Source organism: Culex pipiens, chromosome 2, assembly GCF_016801865.2.
Source record: "Culex pipiens pallens isolate TS chromosome 2, TS_CPP_V2, whole genome shotgun sequence".
Lineage (NCBI taxonomy): Eukaryota > Metazoa > Arthropoda > Insecta > Diptera > Culicidae > Culex > Culex pipiens.
In genome coordinates, this window is record NC_068938.1 from 18,243,815 (window position 1) to 18,260,242 (window position 16,428).

A 16,428-nucleotide genomic window follows, 5' to 3' on the forward strand; every position below is an offset into this window, starting at 1 on the left:
ATCTTCCACCATTCCGCAACTAAATGAAACTTACTTGATTTTCCACACGACGACCACACCACTCGCTCACCGGACCTATCCAATTTGTTTTCCACGACCACCGCACTCTTGCACCGGGCGCTCGTGCCGACAAACAAAAATCATGCAAAGCCACCTCCACCACCACCAACTACTTACCTATATGTACCACCAGCATGGCATTAATCGATTTACTTTCGATTCATGCAATTTATTATTAATTTTCTGATAATTTGTGAAGTGAACCTGCGAGGTTACCCCTTCTCCCTTCAACGCTCCCCTTAAGTCGTCGTCGACCGAGGCAACTCCGAAACCAAGGGGGCGGACCGTGTGTATGTCGTGCGACAAATTTGCCCAGATAAATGTCGAATTAAGCGGGGGGAAAGAAAGGAAAACCGCGTGCGCGCTCGCGCGCACCGTGCACACTTTCTTGCTTAATGATAAGTATGATTTACATGAGTTTGGCATAATCTCTGGCCGCGCCGCGCCAAACATAATGGGTTTTGTGTGAGTGTTTGTGGTGTAGAGAAAAAAGCTAAGGGTTTTTGGTTTTGAAATTGGTTTATTTTTGTATGATTTGGAAAAAATGCGCTTATCGTGTAGGATTTTTGTATGCAGTGGTTATAACTAACTAACAATTGTTTTGTTTATTAAGTAGTTTATTTTACGAGTAATAGAAGAATAAGTAGTAGTAATTTACAGTTTGATTTCGTGATTTTTTCTTCGCTTTGAATGACTTACAGATGTAAAAATGTGTTTTTTTTTATATTAATCCTCTCAAACAACGAAAAAATAATAATAAGTTACAAACTAAAATAAATTCAAATTCGTTTGCCGAACGCATATAAAATTCTCCTACCATTTGTAGTAACTATTCTCTAGAGGGGGCATCGTGCAGTGTTTCTTTTCATTTTTTGGTATCAACTAAATTCTTTCAAGTGTGTCAAAAGTTTAACTTTTATCACTAAGACTAAGAAAAAAATTCCTTTATTACAAACAATATCAATATCACCGAAAATATTCAACTACTTGTCAGAGGTTGCATTTCTGTACAAAACTACTTCTACTTCGTGGGTCTACTGAGCTTAACGTTATCGTTCATCAAGAGAGAGAGAGTGTGTGTTTTGATCTTATGTATCATAATACTATACTTTAGTGAGCCTGGTCAATCGTGGTTGTGTAATTAGCTAATAGTGAGCATAGAGGGTAAGTTTACAGAGCTTGCTTCTTCTAGGTCCTCGCGCTTATGTACAGAGGTGAGTCTGGGATCTCCTCGTGTAGTGGCGTCGGTTTTTGGTCCAATCAACACAGGGAACTTTATACAAGGTGGTCCCCCCCCTTAAGTGGAGACCTCGATCGTGTCGTTGTTGTTCATGGGTTCCTTGTCGGAGTCGATGTTGATCATATCGCTCTCGACGTCGCTCGACCCGTCCAGGTCCAGTTCCGGCTCGACGCTGGTCACGTCGATCGGCGTGTACAGGTGGCCACCGTGGTGATGGTGGTGATGCAATCCGCCGGTGGCCCCCGAGTACGTCACTTTGCCCATGAACGAGCGGATCTCGTCAAAGCACGAGTCCTCGCGTTCGGCCTCGTTCGACGAGGGCGAATCGCCAAGGCCGATGCCGAGTCCGGCTGCGTCGGCGTCGTGCTTCTTCAGGTGGCGGTCAAGGTTCGTTTGCTGGCCGAAGCACCGTTCGCACAGGTGACACTTGAACGGGCGCTCTTTGTTGTGAATGTTACGCACATGACGCTGCAAATTACTAGAGATACTAAATGACCGTTCACAGTACCGACATTTGTAGGGCTGCTCACCGGTGTGTGTGCGCAGGTGGCGCGTCAAATTGGCCGATCGTGGAAAGATCTTGCCGCAGAATTTGCACGAGTAGCGGTCCTTGACCTTGCCCCCATTCCCAACTCCCGGAATGGCCATTATGGCATCGTGAAACGGCTTCGGCGGAAAGCCGGAAGCGGCCGCGGCCGCAGCATTTCGCTTCAACATTTCAAAATTCTGGCCAAGGGAGCCTAAAAAATTGAACGCCGGCCCTCGTTGAAAGCCGGGAATTCCCGGACGGTACATGGCCTCCAGCAGCATCGGATAAATCGGACGCGGGTACGAGATCGGTTGAGCGCCCGGCGAGGACGCCGATGGTGACGGTGAGGGGCGCGGTGACAGTGACGCCTCCGAAGGGCTCTGTACGGCGATCATGCGGGACGGCGAGGGCGATGCGGCGACGGCTGCGATGCTGGCCGGTTTCGGTGAGTTGGGTGCCGGGTTGTTTGCGGGCAGATCGTTTGAGAACGACGGGGTTGGCGTTGGCGTGGGCGTTGGAGTTGTGACCTCGATCGGGGACGGGCTGCGCGGCGGTTTGTTCTTTTTGGTGACGCTCAAATCCAGCGGTTGCTCCGAGGACTCCAGTTTGGGGATCTGTAAGGTGATAATTTTGTAATTAGTTTCCTCTATTTTTGCCATTTTTCATGAAATATCGTGAAGAAACTGTCAGGAGTGATTGAAAATTATCTTTTAAGTGGATTTTTATAAACTTCCTGTACACTGAAACCCCGACGGTTTTGTAGGGATTGAGAGAGGAAAAATTCTAAGCAATTTCTAGCGCAGTGGAGCGTAGCGTGTAGTGAGAGAAAGAGGGAGTTGCTGAACGATTGTGTGAGAGAAATAAATCAATCTTGTAGTTTGTTTCTCTCACACAGAAGTTCAAAAACTCTCTCTTTTTCTCACAACAAGCTACACTCAAAATAAGAAGTATCCTTTCTAGCATACGGATCTCTACTTTTACTCACTCTCATTCTCTTCAGGTTTGACACGAACTGTTGTCAAACGAACGGGGTCACTTTTTAGTTTGACACCCCTTTTATACGGAGTTCACACACACTACCAAACGTTTGTTTTGATAGTGTGCGTGAGCGCCGTGTAAAAAGTGACAGTTCGTCACTTTTTAGTTTGACTTTGTCAAATTAACGGGGTACAAACTAAAAAGTGTCAAACGGAAAAGTTTAGAGAGTTGAGAGTAATTTGAAATTATGAGATTTTCTACATGTGTGTAACCCTTTGAGTCAAATAAAAAAACACAAAATCATAAATCAACAGGAAATTGTGTGGCAAAACGTAGAAAAACATTACTTCGATTCTCACCTTAGCTTCCGGCTCCACCTCCTTCCGGTCATCCTCCTCATCCTCGTCCTCCTCCTCCTCCTTCACCACCTCAATCGAAGCTTTCCTCTTGCCCAATGAGGACGCAGCTCGCTGCTCCTGCTTCAACTCAAGCGACCCAGACGACGAAGCCGTCGAGCAGAGCGAGAAATCCTTCACGCGCAGCGATCCCACCGAAATGGGCATCTCGTCCTCGGAGCTGTGCACCGATTCGGCGCGACCACGGGTCGATCCGGCGCTGCTGTTGTGCGAACCATTTTCCGCCTTGATGTGGTGATCCATGGTCGGGGTTGTGGGGATCTGCGGGACTGGCGTTGAGGTCATTGACGGGATCGAGCTGAAGTTGACCGGGATTGGACGCGCCGGGGATGGTCTCAGCGGGTTGGTGGCTTCTTCCGCCGTTGGCGGGGAGATCTTCATGGTGTGTTGGTTGTAGGGGTCCAGGAGGAGGCGTGGGGACGGGGTTTTGCGGTCGAATTCAATGGGGGCGGTTGGTTGGGTTGGTTTGGGGAAGAAGGGCATCGGGAATTGGGGCGCTTGGGCGGCTGCGTTGGGTGGGAAGATTCCGGGGTAGGGGCGGAATCCGGGCGCGAAAAAGGGACTTCCGGGGAACATCAGGAACGGGTTCGGTGGCGTGGCCATGTTGAGCTGGGGCAGGTTATTCGGGGGTGCGTTGACGTTTGGACCGGCTGACGGATGGTGTCCTGCGGGGGCGGCCCCCGGCGTTGAATCACAGAATCGCTTGTGCTTGGACAGCGAAGTTACGGTGCTGAAGCTCTGGCCGCACTTGTTGCACTTGATCTGCATGCGGCAGTCGGCATGCATGCGCTTGTGCCGGCACAGGTTCGAGAACTGGGTGTACGCCTTGAAGCAGACCTCGCACTGGAACGGCTTGACCGACGAGTGGATGTGCGTGTGCTGCTTGAGCCCGGACGAGGTCGCGAACGTCTTCCCGCACTCGGGACAGGCGTGACTGCGGGCTCCCACGTGGTGGGTGCGGATGTGCCGCTGGAGGTTCGACGGATCGCTGAAGACCTGCAAAAGAAGAGAAACGAAACAAGAATGAGCCCCAGCTTTCGAAAATTGATTTTTCATTCACTCAAATTGGGAACGATGTCGCTCGCGCAAATTCCGATCCTGGAGAGATAAGCTCCGAGCGGCAATTGAAAGAGACTCTTTTGTGCGACGAAATCAACATAATTACGGTGATCGAAGCCCCCAAGTCATGGCGCGAGATCAAATCGTGGCGCGGGCGCGCGCGCTCGGCAATTGGAAATCGATGAATAAACAAACATAACCCCCCCGAGAGTGAAATGATGACGAGAGAAGATGAGGTAATCAACGCGCGGGGGTGGGCCCGCTCAGACACGAATTCCTCTTGCGACGGTTTGAAGTGATCCAAGACGGCAGATAAGCGAGGGGGGAGCGCATGACCCGCGTGAACTTCGGGCGCGCACGTGATTGAGTTGATCCAGTTTTGACATTCCGAAGATGGGGCGCGCGCGCGCGTGTCATAGCGTTATGCAACTGCGAGAGTTGCAGAGGGATTGAGAATTGCCAATTTGGGCAAAGGTTGCGCTATCGCGCAAGTTTGGCTAGAGCAGTTCTCATTAATTATAATTAATGATCTCGGGAGGGCAAACAGCAAGCCAAAAAAGAAGATGCTGGGTAAAACGACGGGGAAATATACAACAATTTATTATTGTCCCAAAAAACAACAATAAAAGGAGCGAAACCGGTAGCAGCGCTCTCCAGAAGTGAAGGCGCATATCGGAGACTGATCACTTTGGCTGGTAGTTGGAGAATTTCGAAAGACGCCCTCCCCTAGTTCGGGGCGGTTTTGACCACCTACTGATTCGTGGCTGCCTGTTGCTGCTGAGCCCGGAGTCTGTGACTGCGGGTGAATCATGATTTGGAATAAAATTATGATTTTAATCCAGCAAGTATTTACGGAGGCGACTTCGGGAGAACCTTTTGGAGTGGTCTACAGGGTGGCAGCTTAAATGTTCTTCCACAATGAAGTTTGAAGATCTATTTTCAGGCAAGGCTGAGAAGTTGAAGCTGGAATCAGATTCAGTTAATTTTGTTCAACTTTTTATTAACAAATTTGTTGGATCAACAAATCCTGAGTAGTCGAAGTTACACGGAGAAAAATCAGTTCCTAAAATCGTGATCAATCATTAATTAGTGTTAAAATTGCATAGAACAGTTTTCAAAAACGTATCATGGAATTTTATATCTTTTTTCCTGGATCTGAATTTTATTCACGATTGTTTGCGATTTTGGGAAGTCAAATTGGTAAATTTTGGTAATCTCGGCGTGGATTTCTATAATTTCTGTAGAAATCGGAGTCGAAATCGGCTAATTACGAGAAGACGAAATCGGGATCAGTTCTGGTCAATTTTAATAATTTTTGATTAAATGTTTTAGATAGCTGCATGGAGAAAAATAAGTTCCGAAAATCGTGAACAAACGTTCATAAAAATGGAAACCACGAACAAAGTTTGAAAATCACTTTACATAAAAGTTGTTGTCGGTGGAGTTTGTACTTGTTGGAAAACTGGAGACGGAGTCAACGAATTTTTTAGTCGCCGGAGTCGGAGTCAAGATTGGATGATTTTGATCAACTCAGGTCAGCAATTCTTTAAATGTTCTAATAGACCCACTTCAAGTGCCCACCCTGCATCAAATTGATATTAAGGCAGGAGATAACCCCGTAGTGGACACCACCTCGGAACAACAACGCCGGGGAAGCATGCTTTCATTATCGATTTCCTTCTATCCGCGCGGTAGCCCACCCCGCTAGACCGGAGAGAGATATCTCGCAACAGCAGCTGCTGCTACTTCTTTTGGTGTGGTCAATTGCGCGAGTCGATTCTATTGAAATGATAGCAGCGCTCCGAGGGCTCCTTCTAAGGAAGTCGTGGTGGACCCACCGGGTATAAAAAAACATGGGGAAATTAATGTATGCAAAATCGCGCGCAACTTGGACGCGAATCTGATCTAGAGGTCCCTTGCAGCCGTAATCGTGGTCAATTCAATTGTAACCGATGGGGTCACTTCCGCGTGGTGTCCACTATCGAAAGTTGGTCAACCCCGTTCTAATTAGCCGCAGGTTGCGTAACTCACCGCGCGTGGTTGAGCTGATTAAGATATATCAGAAGTCGGGCGCGAGCGCGGTTCCAGAAGTCTGAACATATCCATCACCCGCGCTGCTGCCACTCGGATCTGTCCGAGAAATCGAAAGTGACAGCCCGCGCCGCACGCGGGTCTGTTGAAACAAGCTGAAACGTCAAGATAAACCTTCTGATTGGATTGTTCAGGCCGGAGGTTTCGTAACCTTTTCCCGGGTTGTGCCCCCCCGTTCCGAACGGGCTAAATAGACATTTTCAATCTAATCATTTTGATTTATTTCCAACTAGTGGCAGCGCGTCGCGTGGCCACAAAAAAAAAGCGAAATCCGCGTTCGCGATCCAATTCGATACGCACCCCGGGATACCTGTGAGGGGTGACCCCCTTTTCGGCGAACCGACCTCTAATTAAACCTCCCGCAAGAAATGGTCCGGCATGATCTAGCGATTAGCGGACACTTGCGATTCTTTTGACAGCTTGCGTTTTCACCTCATTATGCGCGTTTCGCAGGGGGAGATTCTACCTCCACGCAGGTCCTACCGATCAATAAATCAACCTAACAGATTTTTTTTTCGGCGACGATCTTCACGCGTGGAGGCGGACGACCACCGAAAACACACAGACTCGCGGGGGACCTCTAACGCGCTGCAGCGCGTCACGAACTGTCAATCTTGATTAGTTGTGGCGCGCGGGTTGACCCTTCGCCACGCGCGCTAGCGCGATCTTGGACTGCAGGTCTGACCTGCGACGAAGTCGCTGAACGAAAGTTGGTACGTCCCACAACCTCCCGAGCGCGCTGTCGGCTCGAAGAATGATACCTTTTTTCCTACCACCACCTTCAATTGGTACTATTGGTAACGCCACGGAGTTCAATTGATCGCGTACGCGCTCGCGAGTAAAAACGAGGTGAAAATCACCTGAACGATTGTGGGGCCGCGCAAAAAAGTGCAAGGCGCCGAGGCAAAACTGTGGCACAATAAACAAATAGAGCAAATTGAAATTAATTGAAAAATAGCAATTGTGAAATGGTTAATGCTAGAGCGCGAGGGGTTGTTTGGGTGTACGTAAAAGGGAATCGAGGGGGTGGTTCTCCGGGAGAGAAACCTCAAATCCGTATAATTTGATAGCAATCTGATCACCCGGGGGGATTGCAGGGCAGTTGGGGCGGCCGATGTGTGTGGATTAGGGCTGAAATGGTACAGCTGGGGACGCTGTTGGGACGTTTCGCAATGTTGGAAGACTTCTTTGAACGCGATCAACCAAGGCAAATATGAGGTCTACAACAATTATTTCAGCTTTGGAGCCTCACAAATCATGAAGGTTTATGAAGAAATGATGAATCAACCAAGTATTTCTTGTTTGAAGAGCATCAGATAACTTAACTGAATCAATTTGGGTTGGTAGAACTTCACTGGACTGTAGATTGCAGTCCTGATTATACAATCTTGGAGATGTGGAGATCGGCTGAGACTTAAACGATACTCTTCAAATGTATCAACTGGAGGAACCTCACAAGACTTCACAAGACAGGCCCAAAACACTCATTTACAACATCAAACATCTAGAGCCGAATCGATAACTTACTTCACTTACCTTTGGACAGTTCTCGCAGGGGTAGCGCCGGTTCTCGTTGTGGGCGAGCGCCCGGTGCCGCAGCAGGGACGGCCTGTAACTGTACGCCTTGGGGCAGCTTTCGCACCGATAGGCGTCCTTCGGGTAGTGATGGGAGGTCACCAGATGCACGTCAAGTCTGTTGGAAGAGAGTGAAGAAGGGAAAGAAACGTGTTATTGCTAAATCATCACCTAAGGCGCGTGTGGGCGGTTGCCTACTCTGGGGTAGATCCCCAACGACCTTTTCTCCGGAGCAATCCCGGGTACTTCACACCCCCGTCAATTGTGTCGTTGTGACGCGAGGGGACGACCTCGGCTGAATCGAGACATAATCGTCACGTGTGTGTGTGTATGGAAATTACCTAACACGCCTTCACGATCTTCGGGTCTAATCAAGCCCCGTGCGATAATGTCACTGGGGACCGCCCCTTGACGACTCGTCTTTGTTGAGTTGTACACACGTATCAATTATTCAGCGCGGAGTACACAGAAAACCATTACTGCATTTGTTTTTGAACGTGTCACTTAATGTGAGGGGACAATAAAATGATGAAGAGAGCCATCAGGATCCAGCTGAAGTCGTTCCCACGAGTTGGCGTGAGCGAACCAATCATCCTTGGCGCGGAGATTCCACCCCGAGATAGCATAGAATGTTGATGAGTCCCGCCGCAATTGTTTTCCAAGATTTTCCCACAACCTTTACACCTCACACGGTATGTCACACTCGGGATCCGGCTATAAGAATCATATCAGCCCCATTTAGTCACGCAATGCCCAAGTAGGGATAGATCACGATCGCTCTCCAACTCGTCGGAGGCGTTGGTCACCGCACTTCCATTCGCCACGCCTACGCCACGAATGCCTGCAGTCGACAACAATTAGCGCAATTAATTAAACGCGCACGTCATCCAGCTTTTGCTTTCAATTACGAGTGAGTACAAAAAACCCAGCGATCTCTTCCGTCATGGCGCGCGAAGATCGCGCAGATCACGCGTCGCGCAGCGACATCTCCGCGCGACTAGATTTATTAATATTTTAAATTATTCACGCCTCTATCGCGGGAAGAGACGCCCGGGATCGTGATCGCGCGCAACTCTTGGCGACATACATCCCCGCGCGCGCGCAACTACAAGTGCGATGAGTTATGTGACATTTTCATTAAATGCGATCAGTCTCACCACAGTCGTCGTCGTCGTCGTCTACGGCGAGTTGTCGTCAACGCAGATCCTAAGACCCAAGTGCTTTGAACTACATTGTGGTACAAGTCTCCGTGCGCCGTGTAGGCGACCGCGCGACAATATCGCGACAACGATCGACCTCCCCGGCGAGCGGATCATAATTCTGCGCGATCGAGCCCCGATACTCCCATGTGCCACAAGAAATTAGAATAATGATGTTAGACGTGTTGGGGGCTCATAAATTCGCCCCGAAAAGAGCAACGACCGGACCTGGTTGGAGGTCGATAAGATCTTCCTAGGATCCAGCGCGGAGGCGTATTACATAACCCGCGACCGACGGCGGGAGGACCTGTCAGGGAATTCGCAACGGTGATCAATCACCGCGCGCGTTCTGACGTTGGCACCTCAAATCGCTCCAAAAAACCACTTTCACCGCGCCACCGATCGTCCTTCTGGTGACACAAAGCAGATCAAACCGTCGCACAATCCGAAATCCACAAACTTTCTCTCTCCCGCTCGAGTAATGTGTCCAATCGCCTCCGGATTGACGCCTAATAGGCCTCCTCGCGAGACGCATATCTCGAGCCATCGATCTCCTTTCGCTCTCATTCCGAATGCCGGCGCGGCGAAATAATAGTGATCTGGGCAAGTGGTGCGTGTGTGTAGCACCACACAGAGCTTTTATCGCCATCATGCCAAATTCTCGAGGGGACCGACTCGGCCGCACTATCATTTGTGGGGGTTTGAAATGGAACTCATGTAAAAGCTCCCGCGCGCGTCCAAATATCAATCATCGTCGTCGTAACTCGGACTCCAAAATATACACATAACTGCGCGGCAGGAAGCGATATGCCCTTTCGGTCTACGACCTGGCGCGCGATAACTCGGTGCGCCCCTGCGGGACTGGGATCTACCAACCTTACCGAGAGCTACTTTGGGTCTTTCAACTGTCTAGGTAACTCAAGAACTCCATAGAGTTAAAATATTACAGAAGATCTACCGGCCACCCAGCAATAGTCTGATTTTTTCTGAACCCAGCCCGAAAGGGTCAACCCATTGGCGAGATGACCGCTGCAGTCATCTCACCCGCATCTCTCTAAGCGCAAAGAAATCCAGACAGTGGCGGCCGCCATCAATATAGCAATCATTTTTGACATCTAAATCAAAGTGAGTCCTGAGCCGGGTTCACTCTCACACGTGGGGTGAAATGACAAGGTTTTCGAGGTACAAGCTAAAAGTGAAACCAAACTCTTGGAATGCCAAATAACTGAGTCGGCTGATATGCTTTTCGAGTGGTAACCACACACACACATCTCTCGTTGACATTTGGAACGGTTTGGGACTACTGTTGAGGAGACGATCTATCAACTAGGAAGAGGGCGACCGACTGTGGGAAGAGGACGCTTGAATAGTTGAAGGACTTCCACGAGGTTGTTTAAAAAAATGCTTAGCGGCATAGTTTGACCTGCATTTTCATTTGAAGGGCGTTTGCAGTTTAAAAAAGAGCATTTCAACTTCAACAAGTCAACTTTGGAGGCATATTCTGCTTTGAAAAGGGCGTTTCAAGATGAGAATTCAGTAAATCTTAGAAGCTAACTTTGGCTAGTCCACAAATAGAACAGAATAACTTTGTAAATACAGATGGTTATCTATAAATGTATCATTTGAAAGGCGCTTAAGCTTTGAAAATGGCGTTTCAAGATTCTTAAAGAATTCAGAAAATCGCTAAGGCTAATTTTGGCTTGTCCACAAAAAGAACAGAATAAAATTGTAAATTCGATTTGTTATCCAGAAATTGATCATTTGAAGGGCGCATAAAGTTTTGAAAAGGGCGTTTGAAAATTCCTGAAAGTAATAGTCTAATTGACTTGAATAGATTATTCGTTTTATGATATTTTTTTCAATTATATTTTGAATTTGACTCTAAAATTAAATGAATATCAAAAAAATCATTTGAAGGGCGCTTACAATTCTTAAAAGGGCGTTTCAATATTTTTAAACAATTCATTCAATCTTTAAGGCTTATTTTGGTTTGTCCACAAACATAACCGAATAACTAAGTGGATACAGATCGTTATCGAGAAATTTATCATATGAAGGGCGCTTACAGCTTTAAAAAGGGCGTTTGAAGATTCCTGATGGTAAAAGTCTAATTTGGGCGATTTGAATAGGTAAAATGTTTTATGCTAAATATTTCTGTAATAATTTGAATTTGTCTTTTAAATTCAATGAATATCAAAAAAAGTTATTTGAAGGGCGCTTACAATTTAAAAAAGAGCGTTTCAAGATTCATACAATCTTGAAGGCTTATTCTTATTAGTCCACAAAAAGAACCGTACAACTTTGTAAATACAGATGTTTATCATGGCATTTATCATTTGAAGGGCGCTTACAGTAAAAAAAAGGCGTTTGAAGATTGTTAAATGTTAAAGTCTTACTAGGGTGACTTGTTCAGATAATTGTTTTTTGTGTGAATAATTTTGTTAATTTTTTTTCCTTATTAAAAAAAATCAGATAATTGTTTTTTTCTGATAATTTAGTTTTATTTTTTATTCTGAATTGTACTTTTTTTAATTCCGTTAGTTATCAAACAATATTATTTGAAGGGCGCTTACAGCTTTTTTTTATAAAATTTAAAACCAAATATCATTTTTTCTCACTAACTGCTCTTCTTGTAATAATTTCCGTTACCAAGAAGAAATTTTTTATTTGAAGGGCGCTAAAATTTGAAAAAGGGCGTTTGAAGATTACAGAAGAGTTTAATTGATTTCAGAGCGTCTGAGTTTAACCAGTCCTAGAAAAAAGCCAATAAATTTGAAGAAACATAAAATTACACGTTTGAAAAACAATTACTATTTGAAAAGAGCATTTGAATTCTGAAAGGGTAACCTCAATTAGGAGTGGTCTTTTTTATTTACCTAATAGTAGAACAATTACACTGTAAAACCAGGATTGATTATTTGAAGGGATTGTTGATTGATTGAAGGGAAATTTTTTAAAATAGTAAAGATCGTCCAAAAAAAAATTTGAAGGACGCATAAATTTATCAAAAAGGGCGTTTAAAGATTTTAAAATTTGGAGTAGCTTAAGTCCGAAAATAGAACTATGAATCAGAATGTTATATCAAAATAAAAGGGATGAGTAGCTGAACTAATTGCTGGAGCTTTTGAATACCAGAGGCATTCAAAAAATTGTAAGGGGCGTCTACAAAGCAACTCTGGCAAAATCAACCATTCCATAGCTATACAATATTCCCAAAATTCAATCACCGAAATTTGGTCAACCCGCAACCTGTTATCACAGCGCGATACCAGGTGAAAATTTCCGAGCAAACTCGCCCTGTTGACACAGAGCCAACAAACCGACCCAATTGTGTGTTTACAACAACGACGGGGGCGCTTCGCCGTCCAGAAATCACCGCATCGTTCATAATAAATTTAAGGCGCTTTGAAGGTAGCTGGAAAGTGTAACCGACTCGTGGCACGCAATAACATTAGCGGGACTGATTTGGTCGTTGAATAATTGACAAGCGCCCCTTCCTCTTTTTCAAGGCAGAGGGGTTAGAACCCGTCCAGGGATGATGCTTAAGCTCGTCCCCGCATTCATGTGGGACAATGATGGAACGACAACAGAAAGTGTTGGGGGGCGTTATGAATATTTAAGCGGAACTCCCGGGTAGCGTTACTGGTCGCGGGAGAACAGAGTGGTATTGCATTTTAATTGTTGTTTTGTATGCAATCGGGTGCAACGGCGAGATTGCACCGTGTAGAATCTACACCCCTTGGTGGTCAGTACCAGGAGAGGAACCTGCAATTTGCTGCTCCTGATATTCCGGCGTGAGCTTAATTGCGTGTAATTGGTGGTTGTGCGGCCGCACTCTGGACAGAGTGACTAATGGTGACAATGAGTGCCTTTTGTTAGAAAGTATGTTCTGATGCAATGCTACCAGCCCCGCGCGAGGTGATTTAATTGCTTGGAGTGGATTAGCGGTATTGATTTTTCTAGTCCGGTTTTACGCAGGTTGTCAGAGGTAGATTTCAAGTTTCTAGATTAGTCGACCAGACTCCCTGGTTACAACCCTGACCAAAATTCCAAACCTCGCAGTAGCATTACTTATTGAGTAGGTCATTAGGCACTCACTCATCAAATTGACACGGTCCCCCTCCCCAGCCGTTTTGATTTCTACCTTGGTGCGTGGCACTGTTTACAGGTGGGCGACCACCCCCGGCGCTGAACCGCCGACCAAAAGCAAATATTTTACTAAGACATCCACCGGCGAATAATGTCAAATTCAATTATTATTAATTGTCGGCGGTCAATAACGCATGAGCTGCGGAGGTTCTGAAGAAGTCCCGTGAAGAATAACCTCGCATTACCAGCCTAATTACAACTCCGCGGAGGTGTGAACACCTTCGGATCCCTACGAATCTCCCAAGAGTTCGGAGCGGCCTGCGGCCACGCAATTAATCTCCACCAGCGTCAGCGTCAATCACCGCTGAATCCACTGCATCTCCCGCTGGGGACTGAGCATGCAACACGATCCGCGAAACAATAAATTTGCGTCCACCTACGACTTAATTTGTTTAATGTTTGGCGGTGGCCACTACGCGCGCGCAGCGATAAGTAATGCTCGATCATTATTAAGGCGAAATTCAATTAGCTTGGCCAGTCTCAGTAGTGGCTGTTGAAAATCGAGACTTGCAAGCGCAGGTCGCAGCGCCGCAGGCCGGTTGATGTCTTGACTAAATGTGTTTAATTTCTCCGCGAAAGCGAGCGTTCTGGACATATTGCAATCATAAAATGCCGAGTTATGATCTCTAAGTAGATTGAATTTACGACTTTCTCCAGCTGCGCGAGGGCGCCACGAGCGCCCTTTCCCGAGAGAGTCTGCACAGAGTCCACAACAGGAAGGGAAGTAATGAGATTCCCGTACGCGGTGGACATCGATTTGGCCGGTGCCGCCGCGGGGACTATAAATCAAAAACTAACATAATCCACCTATGTGGTTGGAGCCTTCCTCACAACAATGGCTGTACACAAGTTTCATCTATTTTTTAGATCCGGCTTCCAAAAAGTACATCGATATCACTTAAGTGGCCATATCTCGAGACAGGGTTGCCAGATCTTCAATGTTTTGGACTCGTTGGAAAGGTCTTTTGATAACCTAACCAACAATGGGTCGGATGGTGGATCCGGACATAGTACACATACATTTAAGTGAGATCCGGCTTCAAAAAAGTACATCAATATCACCTAAGTGGCCATATCTCGAGACAGGGTTGCCAGATCTTCAATTTTTTGCACTCGTTGGAAAGGTCTTTTGATAATCTTATCAACAATGGGTCGGATGATGGACCCGGACATAGTTTACATACATTTAAGTGAGATCCGGCTTCAAAAAAGTACATCAATATCACTTAAGTGGCCATATCTCGAGACAGGGTTGCCAGATCTTCAATGTTTTAGACTCGTTGGAAAGGTCTTTTGATAACCTAACCAACGTCGGGTCGGATAGTGGAGCCGGACATAGTTTACATACATTTAAGTGAGATCCGGCTTCAAAAAAGTACATCAATATCACTTAAGTGGCCATATCTCGAGACAGGGTTGCCAGATCTTCAATGTTTTGGACTCGTTGGAAAGGTCTTTTGATAACCTAACCAACGATGGGTCGGATGATGGACCCGGACATAGTTTACATACAGTTAAGTGAGATCCAAATATATGTGAAAACACATTTTTATACATAACTTTTGAACTACTTATCGAAACTTCAATCTGTATAAAACTCGATCTATGGGACCCTAAACCAAGTCGAATGCAACAAGTTCGGGTCAAATCGGTTCAGCCAGTGCCGAGAAACATGAGCTAGTTTGTTGGTCACATACATACATACACACACACATACACACACACATACACACAGACATTTGTTCAGTTTTCGATTCTGAGTCGATATGTATACATGAAGGTGGGTCTACGACGTTTTTATACGAAGTTCATTTTTAGAGCAGGATTATAGCCTTACCTCAGTGAGGAAGGCAAAAGCACTGATTAGAAATTATTGCTCTAGTTTGGTGGACCCCGCACAACTGCGGGGTTCCGGGAGAGCTGCTGACATTTAGCAACCACGCGCGCTCGACCACCACCTGGCAGTAAAGAGTAGTAAAGTTTTATTAGGATTGATCTTGGAGGAGTGCGGCGAACCTGCCGCGCAAAAGTTCAAGAACTCTCAACACTTTTCGCGCAACAAAGCCGCTAATTAATCCATCCATAACGTCCCCCTGGCATGTTCAGGGCCCTCCGGGCCCATTACCGAACCGCGCTCGGACGAATCAATTATTCAAATGAACGTGGTCGGACATCCCACCGCCACCTCTAATCTCTTCGATCGCGGCGATCACCATTAGAGGAGTCCGAAAAAAGACATGCGTACTTGCTTAGGTTGCTCCGAAAACCTTCCCTCACCCATCAATCAATATTAGTAACACTAATGCGTCGTCTCTGCCGAGTTTGACAGCGTTGGAACGCAGGAAACGCAGCACCCTCCCGCGAGAGAGGTCATTAAGACCTGCAGGACTCCGGGCGATCGTGATCAACGGCTTGCCGGCCTACCGATCGCACCTTTGACGCGTTGATGGTCTTCTCGCGAAGATGGATGTCCCCACACGTGGACACGTGTTACGTGCGATCGGGTGACGTTGCATTCCGAAGGTAAGCACGGAGAGAAATCGATACAGCTATCACAGTACGGAGTTCGTAGACGTAGTCTGAGGCAGAGTTCGAGACGTTGTCTGATTCTGATGTCATCTAAGACAAAATCTGAGACAAATTCTGAGACGAAGTCTAAGAAACATTCTGAGGCAGATTCTGATGTCTTCTCAAACAAAGTCTAAGACAGATTCTGAGACAAATTCTGATGTCATCTAAGACAGAGTCTGAGACGGATTCCGATGTCATCTCAGACAGAGTCTGAGACAGATTCTGATGTCATCTAAGGCAGAGTCTAAAACAGATTGTGATAGATTCTGAGTCAGATTCCGATGTCATCTCAGACAGAGTCTGAGACAGATTCTGAGTCGAAATCTAAGAAAGATTCTGAGATAGATTCTGATGAAATCTCAGACAGAGTCTGAGACAGATTCTGAAGTCATCTCAGACAAAGTCTGAGACAGATTCTAAAAAGAATTCTAAGAAAGCTTTTGAGATAGATTCTCATGCCATCTCAGACAGAGTCTGAGACAGATTCTGAGACTAAATCTAAGCAAGATTCTGAGACAGATTCTGATGCCATCCAAACAGAGTCTGAGACAGATTCTGATG

At 46.3% G+C, this 16,428-nt stretch overlaps 1 protein-coding gene across 4 annotated transcripts in view; it reads right to left on the minus strand.

Moving 5' to 3' along the window:
• Positions 1-560: 560 nt before the first annotated feature.
• LOC120429790 (transcription factor hamlet-like) overlaps positions 561-16,428 on the minus strand; it is a 133,876-nt gene continuing 118,008 nt past the window's right edge. For 2 of the 4 annotated variants that reach the window (XM_052707863.1, XM_052707865.1), the window contains exons 7-9: positions 7,901-8,066; positions 3,167-4,219; positions 561-2,443 (exon numbers count right to left, since the gene is read on the minus strand). In XM_052707863.1, coding sequence (XP_052563823.1) covers positions 1,358-2,443; positions 3,167-4,219; positions 7,901-8,066 — 2,305 coding nt within the window. In that variant the 3' untranslated portion in view covers positions 561-1,357. The remainder of the gene's footprint in view (positions 2,444-3,166; positions 4,220-7,900; positions 8,067-16,428) is intronic. The other 2 variants (XM_052707866.1, XM_052707864.1) reach the window with 2 other exon arrangements.